At 45.9% G+C, this 22,351-nt stretch overlaps 1 protein-coding gene across 3 annotated transcripts; it reads right to left on the bottom strand.

Moving 5' to 3' along the window:
* Window positions 1-2,070: 2,070 nt before the first annotated feature.
* On the bottom strand, window positions 2,071-20,910 carry NAP1L4 (nucleosome assembly protein 1 like 4). 3 transcript variants are annotated; one of them, XM_072118987.1, is made up of 14 exons: window positions 20,757-20,910; window positions 16,349-16,408; window positions 15,698-15,797; window positions 14,722-14,863; window positions 12,496-12,588; window positions 12,027-12,146; window positions 11,754-11,825; window positions 11,285-11,424; window positions 10,433-10,578; window positions 9,844-9,866; window positions 9,635-9,754; window positions 9,455-9,484; window positions 8,335-8,391; window positions 2,071-3,713 (listed from the first exon to the last, which is right to left on the bottom strand). In XM_072118987.1, exons 2-14 carry the CDS (start codon window positions 16,380-16,382, stop codon window positions 3,675-3,677), a joined length of 1,116 nt encoding a protein of 371 aa, XP_071975088.1. In that variant the 5' UTR covers window positions 16,383-16,408; window positions 20,757-20,910; the 3' UTR covers window positions 2,071-3,674. The 3 variants fall into 3 exon arrangements, with proteins under 3 accessions (XP_071975088.1, XP_071975089.1, XP_071975090.1); XM_072118988.1 differs by lacking the exon at window positions 20,757-20,910 and adding an exon at window positions 20,654-20,720; XM_072118989.1 differs by lacking the exon at window positions 2,071-3,713 and adding an exon at window positions 7,220-7,260.
* Between the last annotated feature and the right edge of the window lie 1,441 nt (window positions 20,911-22,351).

Raw genomic sequence — 22,351 nt, 5'->3', positions numbered from 1 at the left:
GCTCTGTTCTCTCTGCAGCCAGTGCTATGTATTGTCCCTGGAGCGATGTGTAATCAGACCTCACACTGCTGTGCTCTGTGCTCTCTGCAGCCAGTGTTATGTATTGTCCCTGGAGAGATGTGTAATCAGACCTCACACTGCTGTGCTCTGTACTCTCTGCAGCCAGTGTTAGGCATCGTCTATGGAGCCATGTGTAATCAGACCTCACACTGCTGTGCTCTGTGCTCTCTGCAGCCAGTGTTATGTATTGTCCCTGGAGCGATGTGTAATCAGACCTCACACTGCTGTGCTCTGTGCTCTCTGCAGCCAGTGTTATGTATTGTCCCTGGAGAGATGTGTAATCAGACCTCACACTGCTGTGCTCTGTACTCTCTGCAGCCAGTGTTAGGCATCGTCTATGGAGCCATGTGTAATCAGACCTTTGTGTATGTCGTTAGTAGCAGCAGGACTGTGATATATGGATTTACATTCCAGGTTTGTAGCTTCTACAAGTGCAATACCTTGTACCTTTACAGGGTATGTTATAGAGACAATGGGCTGAATCACTACAGGAAGGGCCAGCAGAGCTGTGGAAGCTGCCACAAGGGGTCAGTGGGGGGCACAATCCTGTTACATTGCTCCAAACTCTCCACTTAACACTAGATGTTATCTGTACGTTATAAGTGGGAACATGGTGTTGGATTTGGGGAAAGTAAAAACCATAAAAACCGGCAGGTTCATAACCTTTTAACTTCCCATGGATACTGAAATCTACTTTGTTGTAAAGATTGTATAAATTGATGGAATTGATTTTGAGCCATGATGGCTGTACATCTCCTAGATGGAGATTAGACCCTTCTCCCTCTAAGGAAACAACCATCCAAAAACAATATTTTGTTGATGTAAAGGCTGCCAGAAGTCTCCATGCTGTGCGAGTGGCTGTCGACTTAATAAGCCAAACTTCCAACATCCTGCTTTCCTGGTCCCTCTAGCAGTGCTGATTGAGATGAATGCAGCCATTCCTTCCTAGTGTCTTATTCCTCTGATCTGTAGAGGAGGAGCTTCACTCCTGAGCATGTACATAAAGTGCAGCCAGAAGAGGGGCGCACAGACCGCCACAAAAAGATACATGCAGACTGTAAAACCTCAAGTTGCTTCCCACACCCTCACAGACCCCGGCCCTAACGGATTGCAGATCATTGGTGCAACAGGCCAGGCAGCCGCATATGCAGCTCCAATATTGTCACTGCCCTAGGGGCCTCTCTCCTGCCCCCAGCCTCTGGGTGTATGCAGAAGATAAGGGCAGAGAGCAGAAAAAGCGTGTTAAGTTCTGGGCCCAGAGCTGCACATGGAGGGAGAGGAGAGGCTGCAGAAGTGCGGTGCAACAAGATGAGCCAGAGGATTCTGTCCTGCTCTTGGAGGGGAAGGGTCTCCAGTTTGTTCTAGGTATATAGTCTAGTGGAGCCTCTGAAAGTTGAGCTGTGTGACAATGTGGCCCTTGGAGCAATACATTTTACTCACCCCAATCCTTCACTCAAAGAATAGAACAGACATTTAATATCACAAATAGAATAAATTATAAAAAATTATGGAATCCATTTTACCACAACTCCACAGCCCTGTCGGTTGGACCAAGCACTTTTAGAAACTTTTCATCGCTCCTGTGAGCCATTCACTTCTATAGGGTGTGGGAGGTAGAGGGCTACAAGTCCCAGAGAAATGGATGGTACAAATCCTGAATACTGTTAAGCAACTCTGAATTTTGCTAAATTAAAGGGCTTGTCCAAGATCTCCATGTTTTCTATAAACCGTGCCCTCCCTCCTGCTGATGGGCAGCATTTAATATTGCAATATTGTTCTATACTAAATTGCAATACCAGACACAACCATAGGACAAGAGGGGCACTGTCCCAGGAAAAGATCAGACCCTTATATAATCCTTTTAAAGACATTGCACTGGCCTGGTAGGTCCTGGTATGGAGCAGTCCTAGAGCCGCCTACTGAGCGGCTGCATGTAATAAATCGGACATGTAAGAAGAGAAGAGGGGGCGCCACGTTTCACCCCTGTAAATATCCATAAATGACAGAATCAGTCATTCAGTATTTTATTGCATCTTAAATACACTGTACAAGTTAAATAAAGTAGAACATCTATAAACTTAAAGTCTAACAATTAGACATTTTTGATTTTTTTAACCTGTGCGCCTCCTTGACACCCTATGGATAGCGCCATTTACATCAGGGAGGGGGGGGGGGGTCACCTGTTTGGTTCTTTGCACAGGAACGGTACCATCACCAGGAATACAGCAGTGAAGGGGGAGTTACTGTGTTCCTGTACAAGACGTGTCACCACATTGGCTGCGGGGCAGTACACATTCCCTTTAAGGTGTAGGCACGTATAGTCATTGTTACTTATTTTGGTGCAAAGTTTGTAGCAGTTTTCTTTGCCAAAAACAGCTGCAAAATCTGCATTAAAAAAACATCCAAAACTTTACGCATCTCTACAGTCTTAAAGACAGACATGAAGGGACCCTCCGTGACTCCGGGTGCTCATCTCCTGAAGCAGGTGCTACCAACACCCCCCCCCCCCCCCCCCATCCTAAGCGTATGACTTAGAGCATACACTTGGAAATTTAAGGTTGGCCAATTGCTTACCAAGCAGAAAGATACGGAGGCCCAAATCTTTCTCTAAATTGCAAGAAACTGAACAATATCAAAAAAAGTAATAATCCAGATAGGATTTTTACAATAAAACTTGTCATTTAAAGGGGTTATCCCAGGTTTAAACGTCATCATCTATTCTCGGTAAAGGGGATAACAAACTGATCATCAGTGGGGGGGGGGGGGGGGGGCATATTTCTCTTAATGCTTGTAAAAGTTAAAGGGGTTGTTCAGAGGTTAAAAAAACATGGCGGCTTTCTTCCAAAAACAGCTCTGCCTATGGGTAGTGTCTGGTACCCGAACTGAGCTCAATTATACTCTATGCAGCTGAGCTGCAATACCAGCACTAACCATGGACAAGTATGGCGCCGTTTATGGATGAAAGCAGCCATGTTATTTATCCTCCGGACAACCCCTTTAAGCATGCCACCCCGTTCTAATGATCAGTAGGTTATCCCCTTTCATGTGGGTAGAGGATGGCATTAAAACTTGGGAAAACCCCTTTAAGCAGCAGCCAGTGACATAACTGAGGCTTAAAGATCAACAACAACTAGGCACCTCCATAGCCTGCAAAGCAAGACTCTCTGCCATTATGAAAAACTACAACTCCCAGCATGTCCCGACACACACTAGGAGCTGTTGTCTCCATAGCTGGAGAGCAGTACAAACCTGGAAGTGATGGAAACAAACAAACTTTGCTCGTCTTTGTTTGATAACTTTTGGTTAGTTGACTAATTAGCGGTGTAGTCCAAGGTAAAATAATAATAAAGACTAAACATAAAAAAAAAATGTAACAAACAAATAAAGAAAAAAAAAAAAACACAGCGTATAGACCGAAACTGTGCTTCTGCTCCCACTAAACCCCACAAAGAGTCCTGAGGAGACCAGGCCGAAGAGGTGAGAAAGGAAAAAACAAAAATAAAGTAAAAATCATGCATAAAAAAGTGAAGCCTTGAGACGTAAAAATATGCTGCAGCGCGGCAGAATCCTGAATATTTGGAAAGGTTTCGCTCTAGAAATGCATCCGTCCTCCGTCACTGCTGCTTGCACTCGGCCGGCTGGACTGCTTCTTTCTAGAGGGGATAACGGGGGACATATTAGAGACGTCATTATCATACAGAGGCATCTAGCGGGACAGGAGCATAGGGGGCGCTCCGTACCAGCTCTAATCGCTTATTGTTCAATCCTAACCCTGTTCCTCCCGCTGCGATCAATAAAGCTTTGTGTGCTTCTTGTAGGTTGCTGATGGAAAAGCAATCCTCACTTGCTCAGTGAACATCATGGTGTAACAATACAAGTGGCAGGATGGTGCAAATCAGTGGATGGTAAAGCTGCAGGTGGGTGCACAAGTATACGGTGCATGTATCCATGACCATAATGGGCTGGGAAAACCACTGGGATCTGTTTCCTCAAAGGGAACCTGTCAGAAACTATCCCACACACTAACTAAACATGGCTGTGAAAATTGCCATTATACAAAAGAACAACTATCCCTATATTGTTCCTCTCCATGCCGGTAATGTTCCACAGTCTGTAAAGTAAAAACTTTATTGACAAGGGGCCTGCTTTACGTTCAGTTCTGCTTTATCCTTCACCCCCCTTAAAATTAAGAGATGCTGGCTGTGTGCGACTCACTGCTCCCTCATTCCCCACTGCCTGAGGAATGAGAGAGACACTGGCGTGTGTGACTCGGAGAGAAATCAGCAGCCTCATTCAGCCCTTAATGAACTCAGCTCTGCTACATCATTCACCGCACCCCATAAGATGCCAACTGAGACCGACTTGCTGAAGAGCTCCCTCAATCACCCCTCCCTCAGTAATTCTTTTCCGCGAGTCACACACAGCCAGCATCTCTCTCCTTCCTGAGGGAGGAGTGGGTAATGAGCTGGAGATGTGGCTGAGCAGGAAGGACATGAATGTGCCGGACACAGCTCCAAGGAATGAGAATAATTGGATCCACGTGGGATCATTTACATAGATGGGGAGTCAACTTTACTAATGGAATGGGAAACTTTACAGGCATGCGGAACAACAATATAAGGATAGTGGGACTCCTGTATAATAGCAGTTTTAAAAGTAAAATGTTTAGTTAAAAGGATTTTTCCCACAAGGAAAAGTTAACTTGTCGAGTGCCGAGACCCCCAACGATCACAAAAGCGAGGAGTCCGATGGAGTCCCACGTACCTCGGTCGGACCCCTCGTCACTGTCAAATTAATGAAACAGGCGGCCGTGCATGCCCGTTCTGCTCCAAGAATCTCTATGGAGCTGACAGAAATTGCTGAGTGCTGCACCCTTGTTTTCGTGATCTGTGGGGGTCTCGGCACCAAGACCCCCACTGAACAGCAAGTTAGGCCCTATCCATGGCAAAAGGCCCAACTTTTCTTTGTGGGGAAAACAACTTTAATGTGGGTTAGCTTAACGAACAGGTTCCCTTTTCAGAGGTGGTTTTTAAGACCGGACACATTCCCTTTAAGACTTAATAATAGGAGCAGAAACGTAAACACTTGAAAACTCCAAGCAATGCAGAGATAATTCTCTTTTAACGTATATACAAATTAGCAAGTGCTGCAGGAACCGAAGTGGATTTGCTTACAGAAAAATCAGGCAGAAGATGAAAATATTCCCCAAGTCAACTCTGGAGAAATGCCACAGCTCTGTATGCAAATTAACTCCGCCCCTATTGCACTTTCAGGCCGCTTTGCATAAAAATATGGTCATCTCTGCATTGCTTTTCGGACACAAAGCTCAGTTTCTGCCCCTGTTAAAGAGACATTTTATTTATTTATTTTTTACAAAGGACAGGACACTCCCTTTAAGGGGTTGTCATGCCAGATGTGAAATTAATACCTTTAATGCCATGTTGACCCGAGTAAATCTATTACTTTTGCAGCAGAGCAATGACTAGAGGTTGTACAGTGAGGATACTACACAGAAAGACCTCCGATACCAGACGCTCAGTATACAGGCTACACATTATATACATGTCAGTTATGTGACTGATTGTGATCCCTCCTGATCCCTCCATTTGCATTCATCTGAATGACACATACCCCAGTATACACAGCTGCACTCACATTGTGTTTAGTATAAAGTATGGAAATCATTGTGCACCACGACTTGTAAACCTAGTTTGGATATTTTAACCAAATTATTATTTCAATAAAAAAGAACAAAGGAATCTACCATGAAAATCCATCCTGATAAACCAGGGACACTTACTTGTAGCTCCAGGCACCGGGACTGTGGTATCATCTTATATGTGCTAGCCATGACCTCCTCCCTTCCTAATACCAATGTTCTAATATCAAAATGTTCAAATTTATGCTAATGAATGAAGTTTTTCCGGTGGGCGTTACCAAAGCCCTTCCATGCTGCAGATTCACAGGCTGTTACACTGTCTCCCCTCCCTGTTGTAATCTAGAACAGTGGGAGGGAGAAAGCTACTTGCATAGTATAACAGTCTAAAGCTGCTGCACGGAGTGGCTCTGATAACACCCCAAGGAGACTTTCTGGTTCATAAACACAATTTTAAAAGTTGATTTTTAGAAGGCAGGAGGCCATGGATAACACATATAAGAGGATTACCAAGTAACAGTGCCTGAATGATATATTTTCATCATAGATTTCCTATAACTTTGTTCTTTTTATTGAAATAATAATTTGCTTCAGGTGGATCTGATGGTAGGTTCCCACTGACCTACGAAACCCCCATCTGTCTTTGGCTAACCCTACAATACGTTCTACTTTAAACTACAGTTTAACTAATGTTAGTTTCTGGCAGAGGCTACTGGGGCGAGGAGTAGCCTCTCCGAGCAGCCGGCGCAAAGGCTATTCCCCACTTCCAAAAAACAGCATCACCTACGCCCAGGTTGGTTTTGCAGATCAACGCAGTCTGGATGCAATACTAAACACAGCCTGCAGACCAGTGAGGCGCTGTTTCTATAACCTATGCTAATGTTTGAATGGAATTTGAGGGCAAATTCAAAACTCCCAAAGTTGGAACAGAATATTGCAAAATAAAAATTTTACCCATGTCAACTAACATGTCACTAACCCGTCCCATACGGCCTCAGCAGTCACGTGCCTATGGCAGCCATGTCGAGGAATAGTTGGGGGTGAAGGCAGCTTATACTCTCTTGTGACCTACCTGTGCAGCAAGCACTATATATCAGGGATCAGGAACTGGCTGTTGTAAAACTACAACTCCCATCATGCACCACTTATCAGAATTTTAAACTGCTTTAGCAGTGACTGGAGCACGCTGGGAGTGGTAGCTTCACCGACAAAGTTTGCCAATTACTGTACTAGGTGCTCATAAGAAAAACCCCATTCACCGATAGCAAGCAGAGGTCTTGAATATGGCAAGTAATAGAAATAATATAGAAAGTTTGTGGTTTTTATAATTTTTGCAAAGAGGTTTCTACAAAAATTTGATAACAAAGACAGATCAGGCCAAAGCAGCAGACACAGGAGAACAATGCAAACTGATAAAAAGGAAAGTGATAACGACGAGTGATAGAGAAGACACGGACGAAGAAAGAAGTCAGAGGGGAGGACACAAACGGTGATCCACCTTACCTAGGATTGTATGAATGACAAACAAGAAAAAAAATTTACACCTAAACAGAAAAAAAATGGGAAATGTCAATCAAAGCCGACATGGAGCAAAGAAAATAAAATCCATGATTAAACACATAAATCTGGTAAAACAGGCAGAAATGCACCAAAGATATAACAGTGACTGCACTAGCAGAATAGTGAGTGCAGCACTGGGGTATAATACAGGATGTAACTCAGGATCAGTACAGGATAAGTAATGTCATGTATGTACACAGTGACTGCACCAGCAGCAGAATAGTGAGTGCAGCTCTGGGGTATAATACAGGATGTAACTCAGGATCAGTACAGGATAAGTAATGTCATGTATGTACACAGTGACTGCACCAGCAGCAGAATAGTGAGTGCAGCTCTGGGGTATAATACAGGATGTAACTCAGGATCAGTACAGGATAAGTAATGTCATGTATGTACACAGTGACTGCACCAGCAGCAGAATAGTGAGTGCAGCTCTGGGGTATAATACAGGATGTAACTCAGGATCAGTACAGGATAAGTAATGTCATGTATGTACAGTGACTGCACCAGCAGCAGAATAGTGAGGGCAGCTCTGGGGTATAATACAGGATGTAACTCAGGATCAGTAACAGCCTTTTCATGATCCTAAATATTTTTCTTGTCGGTGTATTTCTGCCCTTCAGACCAATTACAACAAAAATTAAGTCATGATTACAGACAGCGCCCCCTTGTGGATAAGGCAGTGTACAGCTCACAGATAAAGCAGCTCATGCAGTACAAAGCACATGCCGGCGCTGAGCTGATTAGTTGGATTAGACAATGACTACATGGAAGAAGACAATAAGCAGGCTGCAGACTATACTGGATCGCTGCTGTCTTTCCTAAGAGGAGCTAGAATGTACGTGCTGGTCTATACATTACAGGTATAGCATGGCGAGCTGAGCATTTGTATACAGCTTTATACATGGGTAAAAAAAAAAAAATAATTCACTGTATTGCCCCTTTTCTGCACACGTATTATTTCTATTGTTTTTGACCACAGATTATCCCGTTATTCCTTGTAGACCTCACAAGTTCAGAACAACATGAGGCTGCGACCAAGGCTCGGCAGAACCTACTTTATCAGCATTTGGCTCATCATCTTCTTCCTCACACTCCTCTTCACCTTCCATTTCCTAAAATAAGAGCAGACATGAAAAGCGATGTCCCAAGTGTAAAGCAAAACAAATTAACAGGTAACTATTGCAAAAACAATGCTAGCAAAATAAAACTGATCCTGTAGATAAAGAAAAGTTTCTGATTCCCGCTGCTCTGACCACTGGGACACCCAGCAAACAGAAGACCAAAGGCCATAAGAAGTGGCAGACAGATTAAGCACAAACAAATCCATGGCACATTCCTAAAGTTCCTTAAAGGGGTTGAACCAAGTTTGAAAGGTATCCCCTTAACAGCATAAGGTTCCCAGAAGCCAGACAACCACCTCTCCAACGAGACCCCCATTTTACGGATTGCTGGGGAGTGGGGGGGTTCATTCTTGTTATTAGTGGGAGTCTCAGCAGTCAGGAGTTACCAAAACTTGGTATATACCCTTTAAAGGGAACCTGATAACAAGTGGTCTAATAAACTACCAGTAGACTGTCAAGCAGCATAACACCTTCCATGGCCCATGGAGGATACATCATCCAGAAAACCAACTTTATTGTGAAAAGTAGATTGGTTGTAGAAAGTCAAGGAGGCGGAGAGTTTAACACTGAAGTCAAGGTCAAGAGCTCTGAACTCCGCCTCCTCTGTGATTGACATCATGCGTTGGACTTCAGAAGATCTGGTTAGTGAAGTCTCTGGATGCAGGACCATCAATTACAGTAAAGGTGGGGCTTTATGAGGAAGATACCTTGACTTCAGTGTTAACATCTCCACCTCCTGGACTTTATTCAACCAATTTACATCTCACGTCAAAGTTGATTTTCTGGATGCCGCCACCACCACCACACTGGGCCATGAAAGAAACATCTGGAAGGCATTCAGCTGCTTGGCAAAATACTGGTAGTTGGTTATTATGACAGTTCCTGATGATAGGTTCCCTTTAAAAGTGAATTTAATACATTACATATGTAGCATTTCATTGGGTCTTTGTTCCCCTCACGATCGCTGGAGTGAAACCTTTAGTAAACCGTTATGCCCCATCTTTAACCCTTTCAGAGTAAAAGTTTTAAGGTGGAAAATATAAGGTGAACTTACCTCCTCTTCTCCTTCCTCTCCCTCTTCAAACTAGATAACAAAAAAAAAAAGTGGGGGGGGGGGTCATTTTGTTTTTCTTTTTTTTACATACAACATTAGTTCTACTAATGATATACTGCACATCATCTGAGGTGCAAACACAGTAGAGAATGAAGAAAGATTAAGTGATCAGTAACATACACTGTCCTCATCCTCAATGGCTTCTCCGGTGAAATACAGAACGGCTCGGGGAACGATTCTTTCCCGGAAAAAGTGGCCGAGCTCAAAGTCAGCTGCTAAAGAATTCTCCATCTCTTCGTCCTAGGAAGCAAAGATTGACATGTCAGCGAGACTCACACATCCATAGTGTATCACTATTCTAGGGGGGCAGGGGGGCATTTCATACTCACCATTTCATCCCCATCTCCCGTTACTGGGGGAGAAAGAGAAAAATCTGATTAAACACATGTATGTGCCAACAAACGTACAGATCATATGTGCAGTGTGAATGTGCCAATAAGATATTATACTATATACATTCACTATAAAGCAGATGCCACATCTTAAGGGTCATTGTGCCCCCATTCCACCTATGCCCTTCAAATTACAAAGTCAGGATCTGTGCCAGCTCCTTTAGCAGCGAGTGTGATAAACACCTGACAATCTGATGCAATGGCCGGGATATCAGCCAATTCAGATCCCCGTGGTTTAACACCTTAAACGCCATACTTGGTTAAAAGCCCCCACAGCATTCAATTAATTTCACAAAGAAATAAGATTCTTCTGCAAACTCCTGGTCACCCATGCAATGCATTTGAAAGGTTCAGGTGCTTTGCCATGGCGGTCAGGGTCATAAAGTAGCCCAAGGTGCTTGTGGTTACATTAGAAAAATGACAAACATGCAACTAAATTTCTAGGGTATATGAGAATTTGCCAAATATTCTCCTCTAGTTATACTATACATAGACGTATTGGAGGTAATTTAACTTGGCAACTTGCCTTTGATTGGACTAAAGAAGTTGAAGAAGGACTCATTAGGAACTTGTTTGGTTATAGTCCGTACGGTGCCGCGTCCCTTGTGCTTCTGCTTCTTCTTTATGGTTTTCACGGTAACATTCTTGCCTTTTTTCCAGTCGATAGTGCACCTTGTCAGAAGAAAGCAGAATGGAGAAATAAGTCCCAGCTTATCACCACTGAAGAAGGCGTACAATCTCAGCTCTGCTTTACAATACACAGGGCTATTAGGTCTCCAATGATCCTATATTTGGGAGCGGCACAGGATAGAGTGCAGAAGCTGATATCAGGAATGTATCGGTCATAGAATACAGTTTTTTCTTTTTTTTTTATATAAGATTGTGTAAATGCTGCAAGGATCCATTGATAAAACCGGCGAGTCCTGTTTCAATTTCCAGTATATAGAAGAATCTAGTGATCCTACTTCTCCATCAGTACAGGATGTATAAATCCGTATGTGGATTGGAGTATCACCTTGTATGGGTGGTGTGAGGACAGACATTCTGTGTATTGGAAGCAGAGGAAGTAATAGGACCTCTCTAAATATACACTAAATACACCAACTTCTAGAACGGATGATTCACCTGCTCCAGAGAAATGCAAGCGACACAAAATAGGTCTTTACATTACCGGAGTCGCCAGCAGGGTGACCTCGCAGCATATTTCTGTATGATGCAAGGACTCCCATCCACTGCACCGTGTTTGCTCCATGGGATCTGACAAGCACAAGGCTCCATGTCCACGGGAAAACACATTAGCGTGCAGCCGACCTTCTGGCTGATCAGTATTTGCTGGTAGGAAACTGAAGGGATATTAAAATATAGATACACATCTTACCCATCACAATCAACAATTTCAGGACCTTCGAATGAAAAGGGATCGGCAGAGTCAGGCTCCGACTTCATCTTGTACGTTTTTGTCAGGACGGCGTTGGTGAAGAACTCATTGGGTTCAAAGAGGAACTCTAATGTAAAAGACTGCAAAATAAAGTAGGTCGTTCAGCATAACAAATCTTATGGACCTGTATAAATATAAGGGCAGATTCAAACAACTATTAAAACTACAAAACCGAAAAAATGCACACACCAATATTGGTTCTAATAGAACAGTCCGGCCTTTCTCATACAGCCGTCATAGAGTTTGTTTCCAGGAGTGCACATCGGAAATGTCCCCATTAGTCTAAACATACTGCAGCCAAAGCAGTATTAGGGGTGACATGTGGAGGGGGGGGCAGGTGGGTGTAGTATTAGGAAGAAGAGCAAGAAGACCAAGTAACAGTAGGCACTGACCATCTTCTACTACTCACCATTGGTTGCCCTGGATCTGAGAATTTCACTTTTACATCCTGTAAGTGCTTCAGTATTGGCTCGTCGTATTCCTATAAGAAAAAAGAAATCTCAAAATCTCTAACCCATAGTACACAAAATATGAAATGAGTATCACATTTTTCAAGTATGAACTCTACAGCCTTATACGACCCAATGTCATTTTAAAATGTCCACAATCGATGGTTTCAATCTGTGACTCTTCTATAGAGATCATTATATACCATCAAGGTATAAAACAGGGAGAGTCTTACCTGCAAAGATATATTAATCATGTCTACATTCCTAAATATTGTGAGCCAGAAGTCGGGGATCCCCTTGGCATCTTCTGTATTTGGTGCTTCGGATATGGTCATTTTTTTTTTTACATCTTCCTAATTAACGGGAAAAAAAAAAAAAAAGTAATTAGTATCAACAGAGATTTACAATTAAAATAGGTTTCCTTCTCCAGCATAGAAGAGCGGCTACAGGTCCCTGGAACATTTAAGAAAACAGGGGACTTGGGTCTGAGGTGACTGATGCTACAGGGCCGCACAAGATCACTGTCCAGCAAATACATCGAAGATAGAACAGATCTCCATCACTGAAGCGCCTCACTGCTTCATTCACATCATCACACATCCAAGTAAAGCCAAACCACTAATCCATAAAATATAACATTGGCATAAGCGGTATAAAAAGTTTAGGATTATTCCTCTCATTCCGCCCTCTCTGGTCACTTACTGATAATTTGTCTTTGTCGTCTTCCTCCCCTCCGCTGTGCCATTCACATTCTGCTTCCGACGGCTCTTCTGTTCCTGAAACAATGAGTTTCCTCTGCAAACAAAATTTACCGGATTAGTCTAAGTAAACGACTGGAACAAAAACAAGTCAATATCGCAGGCTATTTTATCAAAGGGCAGCCAACAGTGGAAAAAACTAGTAGCTACCGCATCATTTTACATGCAAATGACCCATGTAGGCCGCCTAGAGCGATGTCAGGCTGCCATAAAGCCCCGGATGACACGTGTGGTTGCATGCAGAGGTCGCGATAACGCCTCTACACGCGTCATAGACGCGTTTAGAGGCTGATTTACTCCCCCAAAAAAATCACCAAGCGTATTAATACGCTTGGTGATTTTCCTGTGAGCTGCCGCTTCCAAGCGGTGACGCTGCCGGCTGCGATCCTGCAAGATATTCTCTGCAGGATCGCAGCGCTGGAGGCAGGACAGGGAGGGACTTCCAGCTCACAGTCCGCGCTGAGAGATAGGCGAGAGATGGAGGAGCCGAGCGGGTGGTGGGGGCGGAGCCGAGCGGGTGGTGGGGGCGGAGCCGAGCGGGTGGTGGGGGCGGAGCCGAGCGGGTGGTGGGGGCGGAGCCGAACGATAGGTGAGAGATGGAGGAGCCAAGCGAGGGGTGGGGGAGGGATATCTGTTGCCGGGGCTGTGCTCCTGATCGGTGTGCGATCGTGCACACAGCCAGTAACAGGATCGTGCTGTCTATGTGACAGCCCGATCGTGTACTGTGACATGGGACTGATAATAATCGGTCCCCTGTCACAGCAGCCCCTGTATACAGTGAGAGGCTGCAGGGAAGGTGCTGTGCATCCTCTCTGCATGTCTCTGTATACAGATCACTGATGACACTGATCCAATGGGCTCTTACCATTAGTTCACTGTTATCTGTGATCTATATAAAAGAAAAGCAGGGAACACATATATTATGTGTTCCTCCCTAAATGTGCCCCTGTATTAAAAAAAAAAAAAAACGGTTATGTCCCAAAACCGCAGAAACCTAATTAAATAAAATTTCAGCAGCATCAGCCCCGGACTGGTCTGGGGGCCGCCGGCCGCCATAGTCCGCTGGGTAGACAATAAGGCTGCATTCACACAAGGCGTACGTTCTGCACCATGGAGAGGATGAGGAGGTGACCCCGACCCTCTCAATTGAAATGCATTGGGTACTGGCCGTAACACGGGGAAAGACATGTCATTTTCCCGTGTACAGAGCGGTATCACTCTGTGTGGCCATCTATTGGGGAAATATGTACAGCCACAAGCTTGTGGTTTTACATACGCCCCCATATGGTAGTGTGAATGTAGCCTGAGGGCGCTGTCCCACGTTGCGTTTGCAAACACAGACAAAACCGCGCCCACCAGGGCGGTCCGCAGTCCGCATCGGCATTTTTATGGAAACGCCTGCGATCGGGAACGAGCCGCCGGTGTATTGCATTAATTTAACGCAAAACACAGGCGGCTCGTACCCGATCGCAGGCGTTTCCATAGAAATGCCGATGCGATCGGACCGCCCCGGTGGGCGCGGTTTTGTCTGCGTTTGCAAACGCAACGTGGGACAGAGCCCTAAGGGTGAGGTACATACGTTTTCAAACGCATTACAACAGCTGAGAAGAGATTTGCCTAATTATATTGCTGTCCACGTTGCGTTGATTCCTGTGTTTTGTTAACATAATGTTGACAGCAATGTAATTAGGCAAATCTCTTCTCAGCTCATGTGTGAACACACCATAAAAATGTTGTGAAGCATTCCAAAGGCTTCAGCCTTGATCACATGTTGAAGTAACATTGCGTTTCCATTGCATTTGCTAAAACGCAGTGTTACTTCAACAAGCGAAGCCTTTGGATGCGTCAAAAACGCATAAAAAACGTGTGCATGCTCCCTAAAGGGGTTTTCCTGAGAATTCAAATTAGACCCTATCCCGTGGATAAGGCCTAACTTGAATTTGTGGGAAAACCCTTTTAAGCACAGAAAACAGGAGCGGTAACTTTTTCCTTGTATTAATAGATGTCTCTTAACACTATATATATACGCCTGGGAGTTATATATTTAGTAGTGAAAATTTCGTACTCCTTCTGGGTTAAAAATACTCCTCAAAAATTGTGAGAGGAGTATTATTACCCTTCTGGAAAAATGTTAGTGCGACCTCTGGTTGCATGTATGCAGTTTTTATACCTTTTCAAACAAGGGCTGGTACAGGGCTGCATACTTTCTTTCCAGGTCGTGCACCTCCTCGTAGAATTTCGCTTCTATGTGTGCACATTTCTCCTGAAGCTGCTTCAGAGCATTGATTCTCCTCTTTACTGCTTTTGGTAAACTGTTTGGGGGGAGACAGGTTTTAGTCTACAATTATACACTTACTCCTTTCTGTCCCAATTAGCCTCTATTAAAGGTGTTTTCCCACTAAGTTAGGATAGGGCCTAATTTGCTGATCAGTGGGGGTCTCAGTGATAGGGCCCCCACGGATCACGACCGGAGGTCAGATACTTATCCCCCTATCCAGTTGATAAACCCTATAAAGGGCCTAACTTGCTGATGGGTGGGGGTCTTAATGATGGGACCACCATGGATCACGAGAACAGGGGTCAGATGTACCCAGGTAGCTCCATTCATCTCTGGGTGCAACCGGGGGTACATCTGACTGCCGTAATCGTGAGCCGTGGGTGTCCCATCACTGCGTCTCACACCAATCAGCAATTTAGGCCCTATCCTGTGGATAGGGCCCAACTTGCTTTGTGGGACAACCCACTTAAGAACATTTGATCCCTATCAATAGGATAAGGGATAAATATCGGACCCCTGGGATAACTGGTAGAAAGCGTGGGACCAAGAGTCCTAGTGAGCATAGGACTTTCAGGGTCAGCCGTCCAGCGAGTGGTCCCAGGTGTCCCATATAAGTAAATGAAGCACAAGAGGGGCTTGTCCTGCGCTCCACTGATTTCTATGGAACATCTAGGACGGTTTATAGGATTGCTGATCCCAGATGTTAGCAATACTGTAAAGTAGTTAACAAGGAAGCCTCATAATACGGTGAGTGTCTGCAGAATATATGGGTGCAATAAAATAAAAATAACATCAAAACGCTCCCCGTTCATCATCTTCATTCTCACCCGGGTTTATAATGGATCTTGTCCATCACCAGGAGACTTACGTTTCGATGTAGCTTGATGGAGTCTGAGAGACACTGTCCAGTCTTTCCTGGAGGGCAGCGAGGACCTGAGGATTCTGCATTATCTGATCTGCCAGTTTTTCTGTGGACACATATGGAAACATCATTACATTACAACTATTAGCAATCTCCTCCACTCTGGGAATTTTCATTTGTCTCCAAAATATGTTGCAAAAAAAAGAAATAAAACTGCAAATTGTGAACAGGGGATTCCCTACATTCCAGTACTAGGGTCAGAATAAATGATAACAATGCCTGACCTGACAACACATTACTGATGTAGCCACAGATTTACAGGGTGATTGATAAAGGTGTAGCAGAGGTTTATGTGTGCAGTTCTTATAATGAGGAGCAGATCCCCTGCATTGTTATATTAGTGAGACACTGGCATTATGTGTGCCCCAATTGTATCTATGCTGTTACTTGGCAGTGTGTCTGACACCACCAAGGAACAGCTATTAGACACTGCAGAGCAAGGTACAACGTACATTGCATTGTGGCCGCCCTCGGTATTGCAACTCAGCTACATGTGGAGGAGATCCCTCACCCTCCAATGTGGTGATAGCCTTCACACATTACTGATAATGAAGAACACATACAACACATCATACAAGTCTTCAGCCTTTCCCTCACCTTTCTTATCACTTGCATGTTTATTCCCTTCCATGGGCGCTCCAGCAGTTGTCAGCTTCACTGTGGAAGACACAAAACATTCAGTCAATATTTCTCATACAAATAATGCATTTCCTGGGGGAAGATCAGCACATTAGGAGCCCCGCAGATCATTGCGCCAATTGCAGGGCATCTCAGAACTAAGGGTATAGTCATGGTAAAAGTGATGGAGTCCCCCCCTTTCCCTTCTATCTAATGGGGATCATAACTTATAGATGACCAGCAATGCAACCAGAGGTCACCAAGATCGGACTAAGTAACAGAGGTAGCGATATGGCTGACAAAGGGTTAAGAAACACAGCCGCTCCCAAAGGCGCAGCACCCTGTATCCTCACCCGAGGCACAAAAGCCGTGTGTGGTATATAGCAGCAGAGCAGCCCAGGCCTGTAGAGACTAATGTACACAGCGTGAGAGGACACCGACCCGATCAACCTGTTTAGGATCCTCCGAATCGACACAATCTCAGGTTCTGCGGCCACCGGCCTGGGACCTGCCCTGCACCGCAGATCCACCATCAGCTTCTCACTTATTAACTGAGGGTGTGTAGACTAATTCTGCTTCAATGTATCAGAATTTAAAACTTGAGCAACATCTAGAAAGTTTCATTGTGTGCAGACTCATGTATCGCTATGGTTACGGACTACAAATTTCCCTGCGTAGTCGGATCCTGCAGTCCTCAGACTATATGATGTATCACCCACAGCGAGGAGAAAATACTTGGCCATCGTAGGTCTGTATAAGGAAAGGAATGGGGCAGCTGAGAGCAGCATGGAAGGAACTTTTAAATATTTAAAGGGGTTTCCTGGGAGAAGGAGAAAAAGTAACACTGCAGTAGTCAAACTCCGTGGTGTCTTCGTTTTACAGCAAGCACACTGCTATCCATTATACAGTGGCAGTCCCTGGTATTGCAGCATAGCCTAAGGGCCCCAAGCAACATGATACATTTCTTACAAACCCTTTAAGGAATTATCTTCCAGATAGATTTTGAAAATTTCCCTACGAAATAAAGACAGTGTTGTACGAGAACCTTCCCGTCCCCTCTCCCCCAAGCCCTGGATTCCCCTATAGATGATTCAGCTGAATCTCTGCAGCCACGCGAGAGCCGAGGTTGTCACTGGGAAACAAACCAGACAACAGCAGAACCAAGCGGAGCCTCGAGAATTATCCACCCGGGGGAGAGGGAAGGGGGACCGATGCAAACACTGACAGGGTGAAACTATTTTACCAAAACTTCTGCATGGGGTTTGGGCAGAGTTGAAGTAAAAAGCACACGGAGTAGAAGTTGCATAGATCATCGGAATAGATAAACCAAAGCCAGATGACTAATCTGACCCTATATGATGCTAGGATTCAGGCTTACAGGACCAAATACTGCAGTGACAAGTCTCTGCAAAGTCTCCACAAATATGGCCGCCACAATCGAGTGCACAAGTTACTACCCTGTGGATGTAAAAACAAAAAAAAGAAAAGTCTTCATTCAATTACAACAAACCAAGTTCTTAAAGGGGTTTACCCATGGAAGAAAATTCTCAAATTTCAATCCGCTAGTGATGATAATTTTTAACTCTGTTTGCCTTTAGCTCCTATCACTCAGTCATGGTCTGTGTAAGACTCCAGAGTGTGAGCGGGGACTCCCTGAGCAGACACTTCATGATCCCTCTAGTGCTGTGTGCTGACAATGTGCCAAGATTATCAGGGTACAAGGTTTATATACACTTTCATTTACCTTCTGAAGATTCTACTAATATCTGATACATAGAGATGATGAGACAGATCAGAGATGATGAGACAGATCAGAGATGATGAGACAGATCAGAGATGATGAGACAGATCAGAGATGATGAGACAGATCAGAGATGATGAGACAGATCAGAGATGATGAGACAGATCAGAGATGATGAGACAGATCAGAGATGATGAGACAGATCAGAGATGATGAGACAGATCAGAGATGATGAGACAGATCAGAGATGATGAGACAGATCAGAGATGATGAGACGCGTATTACACACAAAGACATTCTCAGCCACAACATACACACATGAAAACAATGGGGCTCATTTACTAAGGGTCCGTACGCCACAGGTTTCCTGAATATTTGCAGTTCGCCCCGGGATTTTGGCGCAAGCTTGCACACGACAGAAATCGGGGGGGGGGGGGGGAATGTGATATTTTGTTATCCCGAGCAAGAATCCTGTCCTTGTGGGAAAACCCTGGATGTTACTCTACCCCTATGTCCTCTTTTCTGGATGTAATCTCATAAAGTTGGAGAGGGAACGCTCCTGCTCACTTTAACGGCCTGTGAATCTACAGCACAGAGGTCCCCTGGTAACGCCCCCAGGGGCACTCCTGGCTCATTAATAAAAAATTTAATTTAATTTTAGAAGGAGGGAGCCCATGTATAACACAGGCACAGTCCCGGTGCCTGGATCTATGAATTATGTCCCTGGTTTATCAGGATGGGTTTTCATTGAATATTTTCGTTAAAAAGTATCAGAAACTGTTAAAAGTATCAGAAGTTGTTAATAGTGACTACATCAGAGTAGTCGTGGGGGTGAGCCCCCATCATTCCCCGGAGCACACAAGGGCGGATCACATAGGAATCCATATATATGGCTACAGAGAGACTTTCCATACATACAAAGGAGCAGTGTTACCCCGCAGGAGGCTCCACGTGTCTGTAGTACGGCGGCCGCCTCGCTCCGATGAGGAGGCCGCACTATTTAAAGAACTCAATGGACGCCCAGCTGTTACGCAGCCGCAGCAAGTACGGACATGCCGAGGGTTATACGGCGCTTATACAGACCTTAGCACATTGTTATCACCCAAGACCAGCTACAGTTCTCTGTTATCAGCCGGCGTACAGACACCCTTCCCCAAGAGCATTTAGTGTGCCCCCACTACAGCTTATGATAAGGCTGTCACCCAGCTTTCCCAGCATCCTGAGCATCCAGTGCTAGGTCAGCATATGAGCTTACAGATCTAGATACACACGTAGATAGTTGTAAATACCACAGAATAATATGTGCCAGGGCCATGTGTGCCCGCCGGGCCAGACTATTAATAACTGCCTCCTGCAGCACATGTAGGATGACAGGGGTCGCGGACATGACAGCTGCTGTGCCTAATGTGAGGGGCACAGCTGGGTGCGAGCGTTGTACACGAGGAAACCCCAAGAACAAAGCCACGGCACAGCCCTGTGGTCAGGACGTCATGAACGGCTTCCTGGAGGCAGGATTGCTCCATATCCTTATACCAGGGCCCCAACTTCATGTTATATAGAAGGGGCCATGAGAGTTGTATTGGCTGTAGGTAATGGCCCATATAATCATATTAGGCTGCAGAGGTGCAACCCCCCCATTTTAGGCCGCAGAGGGCCACTGAGGCCGCCACCGCCCCCCCATTAGTGTGTAGATATGCGGGGGCCCCTGTATTAGGCTGTAGGTAGGAGGCGTCAGGGGTGCGGGGGCCCCTGCATTAGGCTGTAGGTAGGAGGCGTCAGGGGTGCGGGGGCCCCCGTATTAGGCTGTAGGTAGGAGGCGTCAGGGGTGCGGGGGCCCCTGCATTAGGCTGTAGGTAGGTAGGTGTCAGGGGTGCGGGGGCCCCCGTATTAGGCTGTAGGTAGGAGGCGTCAGGGGTGCGGGGGCCCCTGCATTAGGCTGTAGGTAGGTAGGTGTCAGGGGTGTGGGGGCCCCTGTATTAGGCTGTAGGTAGGTGTCAGGGGTGTGGGGGCCCCTGTATTAGGCTGTAGGTAGGTGTCAGGGGTGTGGGGGCCCCTGTATTAGGCTGTAGGTAGGTGTCAGGGGTGTGGGGGCCCCTGTATTAGGCTGTAGGTAGGTGTCAGGGGTGTGGGGGCCCCTGTATTAGGCTGTAGGTAGGTGTCAGGGGTGTGGGGGCCCCTGTATTAGGCTGTAGGTAGGTGTCAGGGGTGTGGGGGCCCCTGTATTAGGCTGTAGGTAGGTGTCAGGGGTGTGGGGGCCCCTGTATTAGGCTGTAGGTAGGTGTCAGGGGTGTGGGGGGCCCCTGTATTAGGCTGTAGGTAGGTGTCAGGGGTGTGGGGGGCCCCTGTATTAGGCTGTAGGTAGGTGTCAGGGGTGTGGGGGCCCCTGTATTAGGCTGTAGGTAGGTGTCAGGGGTGTGGGGGCCCCTGTATTAGGCTGTAGAGGGGTGTGGGGGCCGCAGTGAGGTCTCGTGGTTGCGGGCGGCGGGTGCAGTCAGACTCCCGGCTCGGGCCTACACATGACGCCGTCACCTCCGCTCACACACCACACAGGCGGCCGCCCGCGGCTCCGGCCCCGCCATCCTCCGCTCACACGTCCCCCAGGCCCCGACCTCACAGCCGCAGCTTCCCCGCACTGTCTGCACTCACCGCCGCCTCAGATCCCGCACTTGTGCTCCTCAGCGCCTGCCAGCCACCGCTCAACCTCCGCCGCACTGATTGGATAAGCGCGGAATGACGCGGGTATACAGCGCTGCGCTCATTGGTGGAGGCGGTGTCACTCCTCAGTCACGTGATTGTGCTTCTGACAGGAGCTGCAGTGCGCATGCGGCGTGCATGAAGAGAACACGCTGCATCCGTATGCTATAGATTTATATATGTACACTGTAGTGTGATATACTAATCTATATACTCCATATTTATAGATATCTATACTATATATTGTGCGTCCAAACATATATATATATATATTTATATCTTGGCATATTGGCAGGGCTGGATAAAGGTTGATGAGGGCCCCTCTGAGGGCGTAAAATCTGGTGGGGGCCCCCATTGAATGTAGGCCAGACAGGGAACAGCAATCACTATTTACAGTGCCCCAGCAATCACTATTTAACCCCCCCCCCCCCCCAGTAATCACTATATACTGCTCCCCAGCAATCACAATATACTGCTCCCAGCAATCACTGTATACAGCTCCCAGCAATCACTATATACTGCCCTCAGCAATCACTATATACAGCTCCCCCAGCAATCACTATATACAGCTCCTCCAGCAATCACTATATACAGCTCCCGCAGCAATCACTGTATACAGCTCCCAGCAATCACTATATACTGCCCTCAGCAATCACTATATACAGCCCCAAGTAATCACTATATACAGCTCCCCCAGCAATCACTGTATACAGCTCCCAGCAATCACTATATACAGCTCCCCCAGCAATCACTATATACAGCTCCCCCAGTAATCACTATATACAAACCCCCAGCAATCACTATACACAGCTCCCCAGTAATCACTACATCTTGCAGTCTATGAGGATGAAGGGGGCACAATAGATTACAGTCTATAAAGATGAGGGGGAGACACAGGAGCTAACAGTCTATGAGGATGAGGGGTGACACAAGAGTTTACAGTCTATGAGGATGAGGGGTGACACAAGAGCTTACAGTCTCTGAGGATGAAGGGGGGACACAAGAGCTTACAGTCTATAAGGATGAGGGGGTGACACAAGAGCTTACAGTCTATGAGGATGAGGGGGTGACACAAGAGCTAACAGTCTATGAGGATAAGGGGGTGACAGAAGAGCTTACAGCCTATGAGGATGAGGGGGTGACACAAGAGCTTACAGTCTATGAGGATAAGGGGGTGACACAAGAGCTTACAGTCTATGAGGATGAGGGGGCGACACAAGAGCTTACAGTCTATGAGGATGAGGGGGACACAAGAGCTTACAGTCTATGAGGATGAGGAGGGACACAAGAGCTTACAGTCTATGAGGATGAGGGGGCGACACAAGAGCTTACAGTCTATGAGGATGAGGGGTGACACAAGATCTTACAGTCTATGAGGATGAGGGGGGATACAAGAGCTTACAGTCTATGAGGATGAGGGGGTGACACAAGAGCTTACAGTCTATGAGGAAGAGGCGGGGACACAAGAGCTTACAGTCTATGAGGATGAGGGGGTGACACAAGAGCTTACAGTCTATGAGGGGGAGACACAAGAGCTTACAGTCTAT

The sequence above is a fragment of the Engystomops pustulosus genome, chromosome 7, assembly GCF_040894005.1.
Source record: "Engystomops pustulosus chromosome 7, aEngPut4.maternal, whole genome shotgun sequence".
NCBI lineage: Eukaryota > Metazoa > Chordata > Amphibia > Anura > Leptodactylidae > Engystomops > Engystomops pustulosus.
The sequence above is the reverse complement of the archived record's forward strand: the minus strand, read 5'-3'. Positions and strand labels throughout refer to the sequence as shown.